Here is a 22,820-nt window from a genome sequence, read left to right on the forward strand (position 1 = left end):
CAAGCCTTGATCCTCACATGGGCCGGAAATTTCTTTCAAACTCCAGATTGTGACAGGTTCCTGGGTGAGCAGTGGGTCTCTGTCCCCCTCTCCAGGGGCTCTTGGATGGGACCTCACTCTGGAAGGAGCCATGGACCTCTGGCTTTGGCTACTTTACTTCCTGCCAGGTAAGTGCTGTGGGGAAGGAGCTCACAGGTCTTATGCGGTTTGAATTGGCCACAGGTAGGGGAATGGCTGGCATCTCCAGCTCTGATGTATCTGGACAGATTTAGTTGCCAACTAGTTCCTAGGGTGGGACATGGATAGAGGCCACATGAGGCACTGGAGACCCCCCCCCCCACTCCCTGCTAGTGCCCCTCTCTCCACTCCAAGCACATCTCCTGTTCGGCTCACAGATTGACCCCTAATGGCTGAAGGTGTCACCTCTCCCAGACACATAGCCTATTAATAGGGTCTCTTAAAGCAAGTGCCACCAAAGTTCTTTCTTCTTACCTTTTCATTCTCTTTCTTTGGATCTTTTCCACACCTGATTTTCAACTTTCTTTTTTTTTTTTTTTTTTTCCTAGCTTAGTGTTTTTTTTTTAATTTTATTTATTTATTTATTCATTTTAGAGAGGAGAGAGAGTTAGAGTGAGAGAGAGAGAGAGAGAGAGAGAGAAAGGGGGGAGGAGCAGGAAGCATCAACTCCATATATGCCTTGACCAGGCAAGCCCAGGGTTTTGAACCGGTAACCTCAGCATTCCAGGTCAACGCTTTATCCACTGCGCCACCACAGGTCGGATGATTTTCAACTTTCAACTCTAGATGACGACTCCCAATCCCTTCTGTAGCTCTCTTCCATCCCGGGCTCCCTGTCCCAGTTTACAGCTGTCTCCTGGGCACGCACACTTCAATATCACACCCAGATCTGAAATGCAGCATGCCTAACACCTTACTTTAAATTTCTACTGGCCACCACCTGAACCATATGCCCCCATAACTTTGATCTAATCAATGGCCAATTCATATACTTCTTGATTTTCATTTTCCAGGCTGAGAAGCAATGACAGCCTCTACTGGAGAGAAAACAGAGGGAATGGAAAAGAAAAGAAACTCATAGTCATACCTTACCTACCTTTCCCACTTTCTCCAATTTGACCTGCCTATAGTTCCAGATTAATTTTCCAAAAAGCTTGACCCTAATCACAGAATGGGCCTTCCCACTGCCTAGTGATTAAACACAAACCTCTCCCTGTGCTTCTCTTACCTCTGAGCTTATCACACCCCTCTGCCCATCCCTAACCTCCAGCTAAACAGGGCTTCTCCTCGAACATGTGCTAGTCTTCACGCCACCAACCCTTGCTCGTGTCATTTCTTCTGCCAGGAACATTCTTCCTTCACCTCCACTTTCTGTGGCTCCTTCAAAGCTAATCTCGGCCATCATCTCCTTCTCATATACTTTCCAGAGCCCCCTCTTCCGAACCCCAATAGCTGGTCCCATTCTGCCTTGTACTCTGATTTGAGGCGTTGTCTACCTCATTTTATTGATTAAGTGGTAATCGCCTTAAGGGTCAAAGTGGATTTTTATTCATACTTGCTTTCTTTGTGATGGCTTGAATATGGAAGAAAGTCAAATGCTTGTCAAATTAAAGATTGAAAAACCCTAAAAGCCCAAGGGAACAAAGTTTACTGAAGTGTCAGGCTCGGTGAGAGGTAGTAGGACATATGTGAGCACAATGTGAGTACAATTAAACTCAGGCCTCAGAGGGGAGAGGGGTGGGTGACAGTGGAGGTCTCTAGAAGTGAAGGACACCTAAGTGGTACCACAGCCATCTGGCCTAAGCAGTCCTGTGATTCTAGCTAAGCCAGGAGTCCAGGCTCTGAGCCTGGTCCTTCTCAGTCTGTGCCTATGCTCACAGGGTGAGGAGCTCACAGGCCCAAGGGGATGTGGCCACTCCCAGCCCATGCCCATACCCCCTCTTCTAGACCTCGAGGTCTCTGTCCAAATGTCTCCAGGCCCACTTTCAATGACTATGTAAACCTCTACCCTGGGCCTTGTATCCTAAGGTGACTCGTTGGCCTATTGAGCACAGGTGGCTGTTTGAGAGGGAGATAGATGGAGCTTGTACCTGTAAGCTGGGGAATTCATCATGTATACACCAAGACCCTGTGACATTGGGAGGAGCCAGGAATGAGAAAAGAAGGGAGGAAAGCCAGAGGCTGAGGCAGGGAACTCGGAGCCTTTCTCTCCTTCATAGCTCTGAACATCCAAGGAGTATGTGAATTTGTTAAGATGGGGGATAGAACATACTTTATTTTACAGTTTATTAACTTGAGCTATAGCTTTAAAATAGTTAGACATATGATTTCGGGGCCTTTATTTGTATTCACACCCCAGTTCCTGCAAATGTTGGGCTGGTTCTGGTCCCCAGAGCCCAATGCGTGAAACCCAAGCTATAGCCCACACTGCCTGGAGCCTTAGGTGGTGCTGTGTAATGAACAAGGCAGTCTCATATAGTGTAGACTGTCAAACCTTTTTTACCTCGACTCATAATAATAATAATAATAATACACACATACTTACATAACTAGATGTTGTGACCACACACACACACACACACACGCACACCTATAATTTGTTCTTGATTCTTTCATATGGGGATGAGTTTGGGGCTTCAGCAGTTGGATGGATGTTGGGGCAATTTTCTGGGATGGGGATGGGAAGAGCTTGTGAAGGAATGGGTTTTAGAAGAGAAACCAAGGGGTGTTTTTGTTTCGTTTTGTTTTGTTTTTTGCCGTTTTAAGTTTGAAACACATTAGATATTCAAATAGAGTCCAGGTGTAGATATCAGTAAGTCTGGAGCTCAGAGGTAAAGACAAGGCTGGAGCTACATGTTTGTGTGAACTCTGTATAGAGTTCGCATTAAAAGCCATGGAAGTAAATCAGCTAGTGTGGGGGGAGTGAGGGGGGACAGAGAGGAACAGGCCCAAGCACAAAGCCCTGCGGGTGCCCAACACTGGGAGGTGCATGGGGAAGGAGAAGCAAGCGAGGAGACTGACAAGGCACAGCCACTGAGTGTGTGGTGTCAGGAGGCCATCCACTGAGTGTGTGGTGTCAGGAGGCCATCCACTGAGTGTGTGGTGTCAGGAGGCCATCCACAGAGTGTGTGATGTCAGGAGGCCATCCACTGAGTGTGTGGTGTCAGGAGGCCATCCACAGAGTGTGTGGTGTCAGGAGGCCATCCACTGAGTGTGTGGTGTCAGGAGGCCATGAGAAGAAAGTGTTTCAAGGGCTCAGTTTTATCACATGCTGCCAAGAGGGCGAGTGAGCAAAATGAGGACAAGAAGTGACATGGCAACAAGGACCACTTGGGTGGCCTCGATGAGTGCAGTTTCAGTGGAATGTTGGAGACAAACTTCTGACAGGTGAACATAGAAGAGGAATTGGGAGGCGTGGAGGTGGATCCAGTGATTTTGATGACTCGTTTGAGAAAGGGAACAGAGAGGGGCGGTGGCTGAAGGGGAGGCAGAAGCCAGCTGAGGGGTTTTCCCTGCAGGCATGGTGGCGCATGCGTGTGAGCCACAGCAGTGAGGGGAGAGGAAAAAGCAATGAGACAGGAAAGAAAGGTGAGCAGGGCAAACTCAGGATACAGTGAAGGCACTGGCTTCTGAGAGGAAGGGTGGACTTTCCATTCGTTACAAAGGGACAAAAGGCAGACAATAGGTCTGGACACACAGAGGCTAGTGTATGCAGAAGAGGAAATTCAAGTTGGATGTTTCTCACCTTTTAAAAAATCCATGCTCCATCTGATAAACATTAAAAGTCTCAGAATAGCTCCTTCTTCCAGGGTTTCTGCTATGACTTGAGTTGTAGGGTCCCCATCACCACTCTCTCCTAGAATATCATCGCCGTATGGAACCTAGAACCTATCTCCCAAGAACTGTCACCAGCCAAGGCCATGGGACTCTTTACCTGATTTTGCATTGTGGAAATTGTACTTTTTCTATGTTTCAAACATCTATTTATAGCTAATTATGTTATTGGTGACTTTTGAAATTGCATATATCCCTTCCTCCCCTGAGCACCACTGTAAATTAATTCACCAAATGATAGATTAATGTCACCTAAGACCTTGCCTAAAATACCATTAAACACCTTGGTTCCTTTATATCGCTTCTTTTATTCCTCCCTTTCTTCCCAGAATCATTTGAAAATGTAGTTATAGCCCAGAATTACAAAATTTTAAGGGCACCTGGAATGCTTATTTACAATGCAGATACCTAGGCCCCAACCCAGACCGATGCAATCGCCATGCCTAAGGGTAGGACAAGGTCAGCTGCATCCTAGCAAGTTCCGCCCACATGAATCTTAGCACACTGGGCATAAATTCTAAACCAGGAAGTTATACCTATCTTTCCTCTGTTAGGGAAATCTGCTTTTCTAAGCCTGGGATGTACGTTAGAAGCTACTATGAACTCTAAGGAGAGCTGGGTCCCAGTCATTTCCATCTTGCCAACTAGTGCTTCCTTGAGGCCAGTGTTCAGTGTACCCAGCAGCTTTGCTTGTGCTTTATCCATCCAGCATTTGCACAATGAGGATGTCTTTGTCAGCTCAGGCTGCTATAATAAAATGCCATAGAATGCATGCTTTAAACAACAGATGTTTCTTTCTCACAGATCAGGAAACTAGGTATCCAAGATCAAGGTGCCAGCAGATGCCCTCTTCCTGGCTGGCACACGGCTACCATCTCCCTGCGTGTTTATGTGACCTCTTTTTGTATGTATGGAAAGAATGTGGATACTAATCCCATTATGAGGGCTCCACCTTCATGATGTCATCTAATCCTAATCACCTCCCAAAGGCCCCACTACCTAACAGCCTCATGTTGGGTGTTTTGGAAGGACACAAACATGTAGCCTGTAGCAGAGGATCTGGACAAGCCAGGGGTTTACCAGAAGCTCATCCCTGAGTGGAGAGAGGCCACTGGGGGGGATGGGGGGAGTCTGCCTAGGGGATGAGCCCTCGCTGCTCTGCCACTCACCTGACCATTTTATAGCATCTTGCTCTTGAGAAAGCAATATTCACATCCATTTGTGGCTGAGTTGGTCCAAAAACTTTCACATGCTTACTCTCAGGTTCTGAGATTTACATGAGGATGTAGGCCATCTGGACACAGGGTGATGTCCCCACCCCTTGACTGGGTCGTTGTCCTTGGCATAGGTCACCCTTCCATTGCCACATTCTAGTCACAGAACTACCGCACACGTCTCAGTTCCCAGGGGATTTATAGTAGTGTTGGGTTCCTTGTGTAAGGGTTAGAACTTATGGATCTGACTGTCCGGCCTGGCTCTGCCATGTTACAGCAGCTGTACTTCTAGACAATGACATGCTCCTGGACATGCCCCTCCAGCCCCTCTCCAGGCTCCTCGCCCACATCTCACGTCCCCACGGCTGTTTCTACCTCTTTACATGTTTCTGTGTCCTTCCCTCTCCTTGAACGTCTTCCTTGGGTCTCTCTGCTCATCCAGAAGCCGCACACCCCACTTCTTTCCTTGAGTCTCCTCATTTTACCAAACTTCCAAGAGCTATTCTTAACATGTGGTCTGTGGATGGCTTTCAGGAAGTTTGTGAACTTCTCTTAACCCCACGAACATGCTGTGTTTTCTCTCATATCCCAGCCTTTATGGGGGCTGTTCTCATTGCTGAAGCATCTCTCCTCCTCTATTCAAGTCTCCAGCCCCACCTCAACACACACATGTCACCCTAGGAACCCATGTCCCAGAAATATGCAGGCACTAATTGTACCCCCTTAGTTGACAACTAACCACACCTGGCCATGCCTTCCTCTCTAGCTGACTCAACCGTGTTGGGCCTGCTTTCTTCAGCCAGAGCACAGCTTTTTTTTTTTTTTTTTGCTTTTTTTTTTTTTTTACAGAAAGAGAGGGATAAACAGGGACAGACAGACAGGAATGGAGAGATGAGAAGCATCAATCATTAGTTTTTTGTTGCGACACCTTAGTTGTTCATTGATTGCTTTCTCATATGTGCCTTGACCGTGGGCGTTCAGCAGACCGAGTAACCCCTTACTCGAGCAGTGACATTGGGTCCAAGCTGGTGAGCTTTGCTCAAACCAGTTGAGCCTGCGCTCAAGCTGGCAACCTCGGAGCTTGAACCTGGGTCCTTCCACATCCCGGTCTGACGCTCTATCTACTGCGCCACCGCCTGGTCAAGCCAGAGCACAGCTTTTGACGTCAGAGATTCATGAACCACTTCTTTTGTCCCTCCCTGCTCCACAACCTCCCTAATGCACACACAATGCACACTTGTGCAGACATGCACACACACAGCCTTGCTTTCCCTCTGTGTCCTTACTGCAGTGAAGGCAATCATTATTCCTCAGTTTCCTCCACACCCAGTCCTTCAGGTCATAACCTGAGATAGCACTTCTTCCAGAAAGCCTTCCGCAGACTACACCATCCCTCTGCAACAAGTGCCCCTAGATTAGGTGCCCCTGCCTGAAGCTTCCAAGGAATACTGTGTGTCTCTGTGTCTCTTCCAGGGATCTATGACACTGTGCTGTAGTGGCTGTCCATCTGCCTCACCCACTAAATGATTCCTTCTGTGAGGGGAGGAATGCCAACTATCTTACTGTCTCATGAAAGGCATTCAATAAATGCTTATTGAATGATTTAGCAAACAAAATTGGGTGTGAATGGTTGTTTTGGCTGAATGGATCTGAACAAAACACAACTAGACTAAAAAAAAAAAAACCACCCTATTGCAGCAAAACTGTACCATAGCTTCCAACAGCATACTAAAGTCAGCTAGAGGGTATGTGCTTTTCGGGGTTACCGCAGAACATTCTCTCTCCTTGGAGTGGAAAAATAGTTTTAAGTATATTCTTGGGGGGAGGGAAGGTATCTGGACCCTCATGGGTATGGGTTTGCCGATGAGGCTGAGGGTTATGCTCAGGCTGGGGCTGGGGAGAAGCGTGGCTGAGATGCAGTCTGGGCACAGAAATGAACACAGGGTTGGGCTGAGGATGGAAATAAGAGTGGGCATGGGAAGAGGCTGGGGATGAGGCTAGGGCTAGAAACCAGGATAGGACTGAGGCTGGGGGCTGGCTCAGGCTTGGGCTGATAATGAGGGTGGGGTATTCGAGGGGTGAGCATGCGGCTGCGTTGGGGCCTGGACTGGAAAGAGGGCTGGAGTTAGGGGAGGATGGCAGGGGATCAGGCCTCCTAGACATTAACCCCTCTCCCTGCAGTATCTGGAGCTCTGAGGATGCTCCCAGAAGTCAAGCTGGAGGGGCTGCTGGGCGGATCTATTACCATTGCGTGTCCACTTCCTAAAACGTTCGTGAGGGTGTATCTGTGCCGGGAGATGGCCGGGTCTGAAGCATGCATCACCGTGGTGTCCAACAAGAAGTTTATTAAGAATGAATACAAGCGCCGAGTCACCCTGGAGCTGTGTCCAGACCAGAATCTGTTCCTAGTGGAGGTGAAAGAGCTGACCGAGAGTGACCGCGGAGTCTATGCCTGTGGGACAGGTCAGAACACAGACCAAGGCAAGACCCAGAAAGTCACCCTGGATGTCCACAGCGGTAGGTACCCAACCTGGTGAGGCTCAGCTCACCCAGAAGACATTTCCACTCCGGAAGGCAGTCCCCCAGAGTCCTATGCTGTTGCCATACTAACCTGTTCAACAATAATAACTGGAGTCAACTAAATTCATGATCCACAGAATTTCCCATCCAAACAGATTAGGTGCTCTCCTTGTGCTGTGTGTATTCATCCTACCTAGGGCAGGTGGGGTGTGTGGGGGCAGGAGGGGTGGGGGTGAGATTAAGGAGAAGTTCTGAGGCTGGAGAAAATTGGAAGCAAAGGGACTTCATTTTCCCATGAGAAATAGCAGGGATAAATATAAAGGAAAAACAGTCATTTCTCAAGCCACATTTGTAGGCCAAACTTACTGCTTTCTGATCTGACCCTTTCCGTATTTCTGCGGAGTCCAGCCTTTCTCCTTGTCTCCACCAGCTTCCTCACACATATGCAGCACTAATTTTTTTTAATTATTTTTATTTATTTATTCATTTTTTTAGAGGGGGGAGAGAGAGAGAGAGAGAAGGGGGGGAGGAGCAGGAAGCATCAACTCCCATATGTGCCTTGACCAGGCAAGCCCAGGGTTTTGAACCAGCAACCTCAGCATTCCAGATCGATGCTTTATCCACTGTGCCACCACAGGTCAGGCTGCAGCACTAATTTAACAGCCTAGGAACCTAGTGGCCACTGATGGCTTTACAGGACCTGTGAACTGGCTTAGGCAAAGTTTTTCTTTCAGGGAAGCCTTCAGCCCCGTTCTCATTCTGCTTCTCTGAGCGGACCCTCTCCTCATCCCCTCACTGCCATCCACCCTGGCTAAGTCAACTTCAGCTCATGCCACAGTCCCTTCTCCAGGACTCGATCTCCTCCCAAGCTCACCAGTATATTCCTCTTGCTTCCAGTAGAGTATGAGTCATTCTGGGAAGAGGAGCCAGTATCTGAGCTTCCAACATGGTTTCAGAGGTTTCTACACAAGCAAATGCCCCCTTGGCTCCAGAACCTTGCTCATGCCAGTTCCTTCGAATTCACATCCAAAGGTCAGTTCCCCAAAGCTACGGTAGGAGAGGCGGAGGGGGTGATATGGCATTGTGAAAATGGAGGGGGGTTGTGTTCGGTTCATACAGTGATTGGAAGAGCAGAGCTGAGTCGCAGACGTGTATTTCTTGTATGTCCTTCAAGCCCAGCCAATAGCCTGGACACTCAGCGCTAGTTGCGGAACTTACATCACCACTAGGTGGCACCACAAGTAATGAAATTTGTGCTCCATTCATAAAATCTAACTCTTTTATGAATGACCGAGGAAACCAAAATTGGGCAGACGATTCCCAGCTGGAGTTCATTATGATTCCTGCTGTCCATAGGGCTGTCTTCCACTTGCTGGCATACAGTGATTTTAACAACTCCATTTTGCAGTGAAAAAAAAATAATGATTATACTAACGACACCTTTACATTTATATAGCATTTTCCTGTTTTAAAGACAATTTGACACGCAATATTCCCATTATATCCTCACATCTACCCTGTGAGGGAGATATATTCATTGAACATTGTGTCACTAGAGGATCCTGCTGAGTGCCAAGAGGGATAATGTAACTGGGCACATCGTGCACCCCAGGTTGTGACTGATAGGTGTGGTATGGGGGATAATAGACAAACTGATGGCAGAGGGGAATTGAACTACAAACAAGGTTTTCTCCATGCTTAGAGGAGGGCAAGCTGTTCTGCCTGGGAAGTCGGGGAAGGCTTCCTGGAGAACACGGTGTTTGAAGCAATATGAGTAGAATTTACTAGGTGTAGATGGCATGCTAAGAAGGCATTTTAGGCCATGCGGAGTGCAGAAACAAAGGTAGTCTAGGTGAAAGACAGGAGTGTGTTCAGGAAAAAAGATGATGGCCCAGATCTGCTGGAGATGAGAGGGTATGTATGGAAGGCCACCTCTTTTCTGCCATCTCCTACAGTAATCCAGCCAACTCCGAGGACAGAGGCTCCTCCAACCCACCACTCCTCTGCCACCACCCCAATCACCCACCACCCTCGAGTCTCCAGATCATCTTCAATAATACCTGCCCAGCCCACAACCCTCGTGCAACCCAGCACAGACTCAAAGACCTCAGCACCCGAGGGGCTGCTCAGGCCCCAGACAGCCAGCTACAATCATCAAACCAGGCTTCATAGGCAGAGGTAAGAGGCCTTCACCACCCAGGATGGACTAGAAACCAGGCAAAATCGTCTGGAGTTAGGAGATCCGCTGAATCTTCCCGAAATGTATACCAACCGGGACTCTCTTGGCTTTGTCTCTAGAAGGCCACTGTGAAATAAACTACCAGTGAGTATAGTACATTAACTCATTAGTGCCCTTAACATGAATATATTTGTCAATGCCCCAGCAGGTGATACCGTAGAAGCCAGACTCCAAAATTTTCCGTCACTCAGCATTCATTCAGATCTGTTTTGATGGGGAAAAACTAAATGAGAATAAAATTAAATACTATACTATTAAGTATTATAATTACATTCACGTGTTTCCTTTTACTTTTCCAATGTGGCTATTAGGAAATTTAAAATTACATATGTGACTCATATTTCTATTGGACAGCACTAGTGCAAAGGTTGGACGCACTCCAGGAAAGTGCTGCAATGGACCACTAGGGGGCAGCATTAGAAAAACCGCCAAGGAAAAACTACAATAATTGGAATTATTTTTACCTAAACAAAGATAAGTATGTTAGTGAGAAAAGGAACCTTCAACATTATTTGAGTTTTATAGATGAGGAACCTGAAACCATGAGAACTAAGTGACTTCAAACAGAACCAGGATTCCTGATTATTAGTTCAGAAAACTGCAACAGTCTACTAGTGAGGAATTCAGGTCAATTCAATCAACATTTTCTTACTATGGGCCAGGCATTGTTTACGTCCTAAAGATGTAGGAAAACAAAGACATACACTATATAGGTCTTATCTTATTAACTAAAGTCTGACTGTGACAAGGGTTGTAACTGCTATGAACACAAGAAATGGGGACAGAGGGGGGAAAGTGATTTTTGTTTACCATGATTAGGGAAGAAAAGAGGACTTATTCACTGCCCCTTGGTGAAAAGTAAGATTTGAATATGTGGAGAGAATGGAGAGAAGACCTTCTAGGCAGAGAGGTCACCATGAGAAAAACTTCCTCTTTTCCAATTAAAAGAAACTAACTCACTTAATATTTGCAATAATCTTGTGAGGAAACTGAGGGGCAGAAAGCTAGAAGGGGATCTGGGTACATTAAGTTTTTTTTATCCACTATTTGGTTCATCTTTAAACAGGTCTGTGAAATAGGTTTTACTAGACTCATCTTTATGGAATTGAGGCTGAGAAGTTAGGAAACTGGCTCAAGATCCCACAGCCAGTAAAAAACTGAATCAACATTTGAACCCAGTTTTCCTGACTCCAGAAACAAGGCTTTTTGTTGGGAGGGGTCGAAATTTTGTTAACGAAGGGACAAATTCCTTCCATCTCCAAAAAATCGACACTCAAGAGTGCTTCCTTAAACCTCCCTCCTTTACTGAACTTTTTCTGCTCTCTCCCTCTCCTGCTTCTCAGGGCCTTCAACCATGGCCCAGCGTCCGGAATGGAAGACCACGGATTTCACATCCTGTTGCCCACCGGCTTGGGCCTCATCCTGCTGACATTTCTGGGGCTGGTGTTGAAAAGGGTCATACAAAGGAGGAAAGGTGAGCAGTTCCGGGCTGGTTAGGGGGAGACGCCCAAAGAGCTCAGAGTATTTGTAGCCCTGTGGATCCCAGGGGAAGCGCAGGAGCTTTAGATGTGCAGCCTGGTGTATGAGTAAGGAGGGATTGGGAGAAATGGTCTGGAAATGGGGAGGGTGGGAGCGGGTGGGCGACAAGGAGAGCGGCCTGAGCCCTATGGTGGTGTTCGGTGGAGGGCAGGACTGCCTGACACATCGAGCCTTTCTCCTCTTTCCCTGGGGCTTTCTGCGGAGAAGCTCTCTCCAGGCGAGTCCGTCGACTGGCCGTGAGGATGAGCGCGCTGGAGACCTCCCAGCGGCCCTTGTCGCAGCGGCCCCGGGTGTTACAGCGTCCACGCTCCCAAAATAACATCTACAGTGTCTGTCCTCGGCGCGATCGGGGGACGCCCGCTGCGAGTAAGCAGGGGTGGTGGGTGAGCCAGTGGACGAGCGGGGGCAGGGACAAGGGCAGGGGTAGGGGAGGGACGGGTGCGGGTGAGCAGGATAGGGCTGCCGGTCCCGGGGAGCAGGGGGTGGATACAGGGTGAGGGAGTGGGAACGGGTCAGTGGAGGGTGGCAGGGCCAATCGGTCAGTCGGGCGAGCTGGGGCAGCAGAAGCAGCACGACGCCGAGGGTGAGCCCGAAGCCCGGTGCCCAGCGCCCAGCGCAAGGAGGAAAGCCAGAGCCGCAGGGTCGGCTCCTCGTGCCCAGGGCTCTGTGCCCGGCCGGGGGTGGGGACGGACTCTGCCACGCCCTCACCCCGCCCCGGGTTCCCCTAGGCCACCGCGAAGCACCAGTCCCGAGCCCCGGAGCGTCCGCGCCACCCGCCCCGCCGCAGGTAAGCTCCGCCCGGACCCTGACCAGCCGCCGCGACCAACCCGGGCTGCCTCGGGGCCGGGCGTGGCCGGAGCGCAGTTCCTCCAGCCGCGCGTCGCTCCAGGGCGCCGGCTTTCCCAGCAGTTCCTGGGCGGAGTCCGGGAACAAGTTGTATCAGTTTCCTCCTTTCTTGGTGTCAGCAGACGGACTCCTCAGCAACGTGGTAGACTGATTTACCTGGCTTTTAACCAAGCGTTTTCATGGATGCTGAGTAGAGGCTGATAGATGGTAATTCTACAATACATGAAGGGCTTTGGTGTGGAAGAAATTCGATTTCTAGGAGGCTTTAAAGGGGTGGAAGCTACACACTTGCACCTTAACGGGAGGGAGGACTTTCCAGTAACTCTCTGAGAGGAGCTAGTTTACCCATCACTGGAGGCAGTAGACCTGGCAGATCTAAGGATGTAGAGAGAGGATTCAACATCTGGGGTGAGGAGGGTTCTTCTTGAAATCTAGAAATGGACATAGGAAGCTCATGTTTCTATCCATGGCCATTGGCACATGGGTAAAAAGCCTTTAAACTATCCACTCATTTTTGTTTTCCCAAATTAAGAAGAAAAAATATTTTATTCTCTAAAGTAGCCCACAGTAACTAAAACACTCTTTTCGTAGGAACAAGGAAAAACTAAGTGTAGCCAATGTCCCCTTATTAAGCTAATGCAACAGACCCTAAAACCAGAGCACCAACAAGATGGAAGCCTGTTTCCTCCCAAGTCATAGCAGGGGGCCAGAAAGAAGTGGCCTGAGCTGGGTCATCCAGGGACTAAAATATCTTCTGTCTTGCTCCACCATCCTCTGGAGTCTTGCCTGGCCCATGGTCAATGCTCGATAGCCATATTCCAGCCCATAGAGGGAAAAAAGAAAGCTGCTTCTTTAAGGAATAATCCTGAAGTTTCACATATCTCTTCTTGCATCCATTGGCTGAGAAGCGTAGTCTTTGGCTAGACAGCTCTTGCCACAGTCACCTCCAGCTTCCTGAGTCTGCTGTCACTCCCCCTCCCTAGAGAGGGTTCATTATAGCTTAGGTAGGTCCAGCTGTGCCATTCACTCTACACACTCTACCCTTACACACACCCTTTTCTCTTGAACTGTTGTGTCCACACATGCCCTCACCTGGGCCTGTAGCTTGCTCAAATTTTATTTACCCTTCCTTCATATTTGAAACTCTCATTCTCACTAATAAGGACAAAAATCTTGATGAAAGAAGTTCACAACAAGGTACATATGACTAACGACTGAATATTTCAGCCTTCACAAGGAATATTTTAGTTTTTTAAGCCAAATAAATTAATCTCAAATGGCAAACTGTAACAGGCAATGGGAGATAGTTACAAAAAGTAACAGGTCCGTCCTTTTTGTGAGCACTTACTGAGTGCTACTGTGTTCAGGAGGCAGGACTCCTAGTTCTTGGCACTTGTGGTTAAACATGTGACCCATCATGACCACAGCTTCTTGTGTGGAAGTTACAATAACCGTGCCATGTTGGGATCACAACTCAGCCCTGTCCCCGGAACTGACCCATCTGAAGGTAGATGATTATGAAGTTTCTGTCCAGGTACAGCGAGCACTGCTGTACCCGCATCCCCTGCTGCCTTTCTCACTGTCACCACCCAGCCCCTTCCTGGAATACACTGTCAGGCCACGTCACTGCCTCTCCGAGCCCTTACAGAGGTGCAGGGGCTGACTCACGCTGCTTCGGAATAACTCCCTAAGGAGGAATCTGTTTCTTCTACTAGTCACATCATCTAATCCCCGAGGGGAAATCCTCTGGCAGCTGGGTCTCCTTCAGACTGATGCTTAGCCACGTGACTTTAGTCTGAGCCCCATTGAAAGCATTTCCTGCCCATACTTAATAGATCTAAGTATTTTCCAGTTATCTTAGGTGAGATGCCACCCTGAAAATCCCCGGGGCTGGGACACTTAGTGGAGCTCGCCCACCGTTGTGTCTTTGCCTTCCGGAAGTCAGCAGCCATACACTTGCCCGCTGTGCGAATCTACCTGGAGAGATACCAGAATCACCCTACCCGGATCCAGTGACGCTTCCTTGGTTGTTCCCAGGTGTCGGAAGCTCCCTTACCCCATGTGCCATCTCTGAAAACCAGCTGTGAATACATGAGCATCTACCACCAGCCTGCTGCCAAGATGGAGGACACTGATTCAGATGACTACGTCAATATCTCCTGCCTGGCTCCCCCCAACTGTCCCCCTGGGCCCAGACCTTGATGCCAACGAATCTTGTTTGTCTGCTGGTTTCTGATACCTGCTCCATCTGTTTTTGGAGTCCTCATTACTTCCCACATCCCATCCTGAGTCTTGTCCCTGTCTGATTGCCCTGGGCATAGCTCACTCCCCACCGCTCTTCTTGCACACCTTTGCAAACACTGTGACTTTCAGGTGGGCTCTGGCCATGCAGAGCATTTGTCCTGATGCCACCTCCTTCCTTTCCAAGCCATGCAACAAGCTGTGGGCTCTGCAGCCTCTCTTTGCTCACAGGGTTTTTGCTGCCTTGACTCTAGACCATCTGACATTGGGCTGGAGCATAGGCATAGCTATTGTTTCTGGAACCCTTCCCAGTCCTGGGCCTCATACCAATAGAAGGCCCCTGGACTGTACTATGAGGGCATGCCTTAGCTCTGCGAGTTAGGGTGGGGTCTGATATGAAATGCCCCTGGCAACATCTTCGCCTGATCTTAAGGGTGGCACTTACTACTGAGCTCTACTCATCTTGTGTCCTATGGTAAAAGCAATTTATTTTGATGTGACGAAGGATTCTAAATTTGCAGAACCACAATATCTCCCTAAGACCCTAAATTCTCTTTAAGTCTCCCTTCCTTGATGCACATAAGGACCCTAACTCTAGCATTTCTCCTCATTTGGAAATTGTTTTGTCACCTCTTTATCCTTCTTCCATTCTCTAGCACTTATCTTAATGTTGCTCTATCTTAGCCATCCAAACGATTACATCTATCTACTTTCAGAAATGAATCTTACCTCTTTGCCAGTTCCAAGTAATTATAGCAAGGTGGGGAAGCCAAGTGTCCTGGAATGCCCGGAAAGCCAACTGCTCTGCAGTAGCACTTATGTCATGGAGGAAAAGATGCCTCATCTCCTCCCTATACTTTTACAGTTAAGTTTTCTGAGCAAGGGCATAGGCAGACATTGTATCTTTAGACTGAAGTCACCCACAAAGCTCATCCAGAGCCTGAGAGTAGAAACTGCCCAGTCTCACTGTTAGGAAGAAGATCTTTCCCAGACACACAACTCAGCCTCGCGGGGCACTTGTCCAGAAATAGAAAGGAATGGCTGCCAGACTTGAGCTCCTTGCCTTTCATTTCATTAGCAGGGAATGTCATCGCAGGTTGGAGAATTCATCCCGGTATGATGGCACAGCCAATAACATCAGCTGGACCCTGGCACCCTCTCAAGTGGCAGATAAGGGAAGAACAAGCAGGATCAGAAAGGAGGGCACCCAAGGGGAAGGGATAGGGGGAGTAGGGTGGGGAGAAAGGGCAAGAAATGAAATGTTTAGTGAGCCTGCTTTGTGTTAGGCATTTAATACATTATATTTTATCAGTTACATTTCAAACTGTTGCCCTTCCCCACCAAACTGCTCTGTTCCTGAAAATGTCATGACATTGTGATTTCCACGCTCTAACAATCAACTTTATATCCCAGCATTCTTTATTGTTCTTCAACAATTCAAAGACAGACAAAACATCCAGTTTATTAGGCATTTACTGAGCACCTTCCGCTGCCTCCACGTGGTTCCCGGGATCGTGAAGGGTAAAAGAGAAGCATGGGGCATTGTCTCCGGTGTCTTCACAGAACTTAATCTCACAAATAAATATGACATCAGTTAAAACACTGACAAGAATTAAATAGTGTTGTAATAAATACAGGAATCGGCTTTAGAGATTGTTCACAGCATCTGAGGGAAACTTCCCTGACTGTTGTTGGGGCCACTTAAAGAATGAAGTCTTTGAGGGTAAACTTGGACCAAGAATGGGACCCATGGTCAAGGGTGTGACGTGCCCAGAGAACATCACAGGAAGGGACACTTTTGAAATGACATGGAGAGCGAGGAGGGTGTTCTGGTCTAGGCATTTAGAGCTGGTAGAATTTCTGCATCCAGGTCAGTAGAATGTCCACTTCTCCAAAGGCTTTGGTCTGAGCTGCTTCTCTGTCCAACTAAAGGGAAAGAAGAGTTGAAGATCTGCCACGTTAGCCACAAGCATAGGCTTCCTTCCGACCCACCACTCCCGGAGCTGGCCTGATCCCGCATCATGGAATGACCTGTGATGAACTTGTCCCCCTGCTTCAGGGTGAAGGACAATGGGCTAGTGGGTAGCAGCAGGTCAGGAGCAAAGAAAAAGCATCTGGAGCCTGTGACCGCAAGAACCCCAGAACCCCAGTGAGGGTGGATCTGGTCCACCTCCTGAGCCCCCTGTGCGGATGGGGGTGCTGAGGCCCCATGGCCCCTTTCCTTTGTGTGTTTCGCTCTTTATTTTTAGGCTGATGTATCTGTTTCCTTTAAAAAAGCGATCAAGGCCAGACCAGGCGGTGGCGCAGTGGATAGAGCATCAAACTGGGATGCCAAAGACCCAGGTTCAAGACCCCAAGGTTGCCAGCTTGAGCGCAGGCTCATCTGGTGTGAGCAAAAAGCTCACCAGCTTGGACCCAAGGTTGCTGGCTTGAGCAAGGGGTTACTCGGTCTGCTGAAGGCTCATGGTCAAGGCATATATGAGAAAGCAATCAATGAACAACTAAGGTGTCGCAACAAAAAACTGATGATTGATGCTTCTCATCTCTCTCCATTCCTATCCGTCTGTTCCTATCTATCCCTCTCTCTAACTCTTGCTCTGTCTCTGAAAAAATTATAAATAAATAAAAATTTAAAAACAATAAAATAAAATAAAAATAAATTAAAAAGTGATCAAAATCATATATGTTATACAAGGGGGAGGCGCTGGGGATGAGATTTGGGTCTTATTTGTTGTTTTAATTTAGGAGAGGCAATATAGTTTCCCATGATTTTTTTTTTCTCACAAGCTAGACCATTGAGCCTAATGGAAATACTCTGGGGGGGGGGGGTTACAGGGGTAGTCTTTCTTCTTTCTCCCTCACTTCTGACTCTAATTGTCCAGCTCAAGTGCCCATAAGCTCTCTGACAGGAAGAGAACTCAGTATTGAAATCATCTTGTAGGGAAATATGATAGCATTTTAATTTGAAAACTGGCAGAAAAATGTAGTATGTAATTTGAGGTGCTTATGCAAAGGAAATGCTAACTAATGTATTGCATTTTGCATTAGGTCTCTAAGGCATCCTCCTGAGACAGTAGGCAAGCCCTGAGCGGTTGGCCTTGATTACCTGTTTAAACGCTCCCCTGAACACCAGAAACCGCCTGCGTGCACTCTCCCTGATGGAAAACACCTCATTTTCCTGCTGGATAACAGAAAAAACCTAGAGCTGAGTGAGGGTCAGGTAGGAGCAGAGGCATGACCCCTCCCACCCCTTCCTTAAGCCAGAGCTCCTCCCTGCCCCAGGCCTGCCTAAGAGAATAGTAGCATTAAATCCACATATTCAAGGAGCCAGTGCTGAACACCACCATGTGGCGGGGCCACCACTAATTCCCACAGCAGTCTTGCCAGGTGAGGATGATCATCCCACTTTACAGGTAAGAAAACAAAAGTCCAGAGAGGTTGAGCACCTTGCAAAGGGTCAACCAGCTGGTTAGAAGCAGAGCTAGACTTGAACCCAGAACTGCTGGTGTCCAAAGCCTGTGCTCTTTTTCCCACGACTCCCCATTGTGGATTAAAAGCCAGAATCAGATAAAGGGAAGGGAATCCTCATAAAATACACCATTTCCCTGGGCCCCAGTCCCAGCTTGGTTCTACTCACCCTGGGTTGCAGTTTTGACAGGATGACAGTAAAATTGTTGGCCAGAGTAGAGTATGACTTGAGGATCCTCAATTCGGCTGCCTGGCGATAGTAGTTTTTGAAGACAGTATTCAAGTAGAAGTTCAGCAGGGCACGGACGAGGTAACAGCTTTCAGCGTCCTGGGGAGGGTCTGGGTCACAGCGGAGCCAAGGTCTCTGCCCACCCGGCCCTGGATAAACAACCCACATGTTGCCAAAGCAAGGTAAACACAAAAGAGGCAAGGATCTTCTAGGAGGTGTTGACAAACATTAGCTCTGAAGGAGCCTTCGGCACCAGGAGAGTGGTGCCTCTGGTTTCCTGGAAGAACCACAAAGCCAGTCCCAGGGAGAGGGACTTGCCCAGGGTCACACAGTGAGTCAGTGGCAGACACAGGCATAGTTCCCAGGACTCTGGACTCCCCATCTGCTTAATATTCTTCTCTGGCCCTGGCCGGTTGGCTCAGTGGTAGAGCGTCGGCCTGGCATGCAGAAGTCCCAGGTTCAATTCCCGGCCAGGGCACACAGGAGAAGCGCCCATCTGCTTCTCCACCCCTCCCCCTTTCCCTCTCTCTGTCTCTCTCTTCCCCTCCTGCAGCGAGGCTCCATTGGAGCAAATATGGCCCCGGTGCTGGGGATGGCTCCTTGGCCTCTGCCCCAGGCGCTGGAGTGGCTCTGGTCGCAACAGAGCGACGCCCCGGAGGGGCAGAGCATCGCCCCCTGGTGGGCAGAGCGTCACCCCCTGGTGGGCGTGCCGAGTGGATCCCTGTTGGGCGCATGTGGGAGTCTGTCTGTCTCTCCCCATTTCTAGCTTCAGAAAAATACAAAAAATATATATATATTCTTTTTTTTTAAATTTTTCTATTGATTTGAGAAAGAGATGAGAGAGAGAAGCATCAACTTGTTGTTTCACTTAGTTGTTCATTCAGTTGTGTACTCATTGATTGTTTCTTGTACGTGCCCTGACCGAGGTCGAACCCACGACTGTTGGCGTGCCAGGTCAATGCTTGGCCCACTGAGCACCCCAGCCCGGGCCTGCTTAATATTCTTTCTTCTACATCCCGTGACCTCCCTAATAGCCCTGTGAAGTAATAGACCCAGCAAAGCACCCGGAACCTGGTGTGAGTTGGCAAGGAAAAGGTTGGAAAGGAGAAGATTAAGGAGGAAAAGAACAGCATCCTTGAGCACAGGGATAGCACACCAGCTCCTCGGTGCCCCAGAGGAGAGCTCAGTGCCTCCAGGGAGCAGGGCAGGACCTGTGTTCACTGACTAGATGAGCAATGAGAGGACAGAAATGGGGGAGAAAGAAGAATGGAAATGCAAAGAGACCCAAGCAGACGCCAAAGAAAAAGGCTGATGGCAACTCTCTGACTAGATGGAGACAGATGTTTACGAGCCTTAATCCCTGCCTCGCCCCACACCACGACACACAGGCCCACAGAGCTCGGGTCCTGGATGAGCCCCATGCATTAACTTTTCTGGTTCATGCTCAGCCCCATCCTGTGTGGGCCCAGCTCGGGACAGAAGTGAAGTCGCCATCAGCCTCTCCAGACGAGCCCTCACCCCCACCCACAGAAGACCAGCCATCATCCTTCCCCAAGGAGGTCTGATTACCGAGACGTTCTGCAAAACCTCCCTCCGCAGCAGCTGGACACTCGTGATGTTATCCTGAGCTTGCTTGGGGAACAGAAAGAAAAGATGTCTTCAGGTTGGGGGGCAGCATAGAAAGCAACCTTGCAAACACATGCTGCTTCCCCAGAACTCTCCAGTCTGAGATCTCAGAGGTCAGAGGGTTACCCAGGAGGGCTAGGCTGAGCTGGCCCTTGGGGTGAAGATGAGGGTTTCCACCACAGAAAATCACTGAACTTGGCCCCCAGGGACAGATGGAAATCTTAAGAATTCTTAAAGCTTTGATCGGGGACAGAGGCGGATTAAGGTCCGTTGAGGTCCCAGGCACAGAAGGAAAGATTGGGTCCCTTAAAAAAAGAGAGAGACAGGGAAAATAAAAATACATGTTAATCATATTTTTAAATAAATAAAACATATTATGTACTATTAATGTTCAAATAACCCATATGAAACCCAACTTGGTGTCTGCTGGGCAAATGAGTTTGTAAAGTTTGTGTTTTTTGAGTTTGCTTTTTTTTTTGCTAAACATGGCACTGGGCAGCACCAGGTATGTGATCTGTGAAATTGCTAATTACCTTCCTGCTTGGGAAGAGTCAGTGTTATGCTAATGTGTGCTAGAGGAGAGGTTTTGGCTCCAGAAAAGTTTTAAAAGGAAGAAGAAGGAGGAGAAGCAGAGAGAAGCCATTTTTGCAGAGTGAGAAGAGAGAGAAGGCAGAGTACTGAAGAGTGGGAAGCCAGGATGGCAGAGAAAGGGAGAGAAGCCAAGAGGGCAGGAAAAGGGGAAGAAGCTAGTTTTGTGCAGAGAGGGTGCTGAGTAAGAAGTCATGTTGGCAGATGGGGAACCAGAGATGAGGGGCTTTGAGACTGGTGGGGCCTTTGATTCTAGGAAAAACAAGAGAAGATTCTCCTGGTTGTGGAAACAGATAATGTGTCAGTAGCTTTATGAGCTCTGAATGAATGAAGAGGGAAGTGTTTTTCCTATGTGTTTGCTTGTCAGCTGGTATAAGACTTGAATAAAGGAATGGCCCATCATTTTTTTGGCTCCACTGTTTCTTTACCATCTGCCAGAATCTAACGGGAACCTGCATGTGAATGGCCACGATGGTAGTGGCCCCTGGCCTTACAGTGTCTTTAGATAAAAGTGTAAAGTTAGGGTTTTACAGGGCCCTTCAGAAGTTGGGACCCAGGGTGCGCCTGCCTTTAAATCCACTTCTGATCAGGGACATGTTTCATTCCCTTGGTTATTTGACACAGGGCGAAATACCCTATTTGGTTTAAGAAACACTAGCAGCATGGTTTCACCTCCTTATTCCCTGAGGGTGGGGCTGCTGCTTCTCTCAGCCAGGGAGTTTCCCCTGCATCCCAGCCACTCATTCATTTCAGTTCTTGGATTTAGGATCAAAGAATCATTGAGAGGAAGGAGCTTTCCAGTTCCTTTGTCTTGCTTCCCCATTATGCAAATAAGGAAACTGTTGGGGGCGGATGCTGCAGGGGTTGGTTTCAATGTCTAGATCACACACAGATGTGCTATAGCCAGGGCAGCACTCTCCCTCCCTAGGCTGCCGCATGGAGCTCGCTTCCTGCCTTGCATCTAGATCAGTGGTCCCCAACTCCCGGGCCGCAGACCGGTACCGGTCCGTGGGCCATTTGGTACCGGGCCGCAGAGAAAGAATAAATAACTTACATTATTTTCGTTTTATTTATATTTAAGTCTGAACGATGTTTTATTTTTTTTTTTAATGACCAGATTCCCTCTGTTACATCCGTCTAAGACTCACTTTTGATGCTTGTCTTGTAAATTCGACAATTATATTTAAAAATACCACAGTTTTTACACAGGTCGCATAATTTTATTTTGTGCATTTATCCATCCCACCCTAAAGGCCAGTCCGTGAAAATATTATCTGACATTAAACTGGTCCTTGGCCCAAAAATGGTTGGGGCCCACTGATCTAGATTGTCCTTTAAGGAGTTGAGTGCATTTGTGAGGGCACATATGAGATCACTTGCAAGCCGGGAGAAAGCCAGTCACAGGACACAAGCTGCCCCATCCCACCTCAGTATTAACCATTCTTTCTACCTGTAGCCAAAGTGTGAGCAGGTGATAACAGACTAGCAGGATGCTGGCTAAACAGTGGGCGAAAACTCCGGTAGGCAGGACTCAAAGGACTTCCATGACTCCCCATCGTCCGCCTGGGATGCCGCTGAAGCCCAGACGAATAGGCTCCATTCTTTATGCCTCTTGGGCTGTGTTTATTTTCCTATAGACTGACCACATCTTTCTGAGCCTCAGTTTCCTCATGTGCAAAAGGAAATGTGGGCTTGTGATGCCTCTAACTTCGCAAAGTTATTCTATAGTGAAATGATTAGCAAGGTACAAAGGGCTCCATAATCATAAAATATTATCCTCTGCCCACAGTAACGCCCCACCGCTGGGTCCAGAACAGCATTTCACTCACCACAATGTCCTTCACAGCCTGGAAGGCCTCCCACAGTTCCTGGAAAACTACCCCCTCCACTAGGCAAGGCCCAAACTGGAATTCTTGGCCTTGGACCCCTGGACCCTGGCTCCAGATAAACAGGATGAGACTCAGGCAAGGGAGGGCAGCCTTCTGCATTGGAGAGTCCATGTGCCCCAAAGGAAGGCCCAGGAGGATCCTGCAGGAAGAAAGGAAGAGCCCACTGAGGCAGGTCCGCTGGCCCAGGAGTAGTGGATTCAGAACTAATTCTCCTTGCCCCAGCCAGCCTTGGACACACAGACAGGAAACCTGAGACCAGGATGGGTTCTCACAGACTACTGCAAACGTGTGGTGCAGTGCATGGGGTGAGGGTCTTTCTGCCCCCCATCTCATGTCCACTGGTCTCGCTAGCTCGCTATCTGGCCACCCCACCATGGCCCTCCACTCCACAGCACACACTTGGCACCTCCTTTCTTACCCCACAGAGCTCTCTCGAGCCAACAACCTGCTAGTCAGAATTTGACCAAGGAGAATGAAGCAACGGGGGAGCAGAAGGGTTTACAATGTGCCAAAGAACACGTACAGGGAGCCCAAACTCGGGAGCACAGAGCTTCACTAGGCGTTTGCTT

General features: G+C 48.4%; 2 protein-coding genes across 4 annotated transcripts; one reads left to right on the top strand and one right to left on the bottom strand.

The window, feature by feature from the left end:
• FCMR (Fc mu receptor) lies at window positions 1-17,118 on the top strand. 3 transcript variants are annotated; one of them, XM_066261503.1, is made up of 8 exons: window positions 1-167; window positions 7,248-7,583; window positions 8,484-8,618; window positions 9,542-9,764; window positions 11,169-11,299; window positions 11,572-11,730; window positions 12,093-12,151; window positions 14,248-17,118. In XM_066261503.1, the coding sequence occupies exons 1-8, from the start codon at window positions 131-133 to the stop codon at window positions 14,410-14,412; spliced, it is 1,245 nt and encodes a 414-aa protein (XP_066117600.1). In that variant the 5' UTR covers window positions 1-130; the 3' UTR covers window positions 14,413-17,118. The 3 variants fall into 3 exon arrangements, with proteins under 3 accessions (XP_066117600.1, XP_066117602.1, XP_066117601.1); XM_066261505.1 differs by having other exon boundaries at window positions 16,384-17,118; XM_066261504.1 differs by having other exon boundaries at window positions 8,487-8,618.
• Window positions 16,294-22,362, bottom strand: IL24 (interleukin 24). The gene is made up of 5 exons (XM_066261506.1): window positions 22,188-22,362; window positions 19,718-19,776; window positions 18,089-18,247; window positions 17,558-17,632; window positions 16,294-16,377 (listed from the first exon to the last, which is right to left on the bottom strand). The coding sequence occupies exons 1-5, from the start codon at window positions 22,360-22,362 to the stop codon at window positions 16,294-16,296; spliced, it is 552 nt and encodes a 183-aa protein (XP_066117603.1).
• Between the last annotated feature and the right edge of the window lie 458 nt (window positions 22,363-22,820).

Source organism: Saccopteryx bilineata, chromosome 2 (assembly GCF_036850765.1).
Source record: "Saccopteryx bilineata isolate mSacBil1 chromosome 2, mSacBil1_pri_phased_curated, whole genome shotgun sequence".
NCBI lineage: Eukaryota > Metazoa > Chordata > Mammalia > Chiroptera > Emballonuridae > Saccopteryx > Saccopteryx bilineata.

What these genes read in the sequence shown, in the direction of transcription:
- IL24 (XM_066261506.1), bottom strand. Translation starts at nt 22,362, where the DNA reads ATGGACTCTCCAATGCAGAAGGCTGCCCTCCCTTGCCTGAGTCTCATC. An exon ending in TGTGAAGGACATTGTGGTGA is followed by an intron (nt 19,777 to 22,187) that starts GTGAAATGCTGT and finishes TCCCCAAGCAAG; the next exon opens with CTCAGGATAACATCACGAGT. An exon ending in AGGTTTTGCAGAACGTCTCG is followed by an intron (nt 18,248 to 19,717) that starts GTAATCAGACCT and finishes GACCCTCCCCAG; the next exon opens with GACGCTGAAAGCTGTTACCT.
- FCMR (XM_066261503.1), top strand. Translation starts at nt 131, where the DNA reads ATGGACCTCTGGCTTTGGCTACTTTACTTCCTGCCAG. An exon ending in ACCAGGCTTCATAGGCAGAG is followed by an intron (nt 9,765 to 11,168) that starts GTAAGAGGCCTT and finishes CCTGCTTCTCAG; the next exon opens with GGCCTTCAACCATGGCCCAG. An exon ending in CGCCACCCGCCCCGCCGCAG is followed by an intron (nt 12,152 to 14,247) that starts GTAAGCTCCGCC and finishes GGTTGTTCCCAG; the next exon opens with GTGTCGGAAGCTCCCTTACC.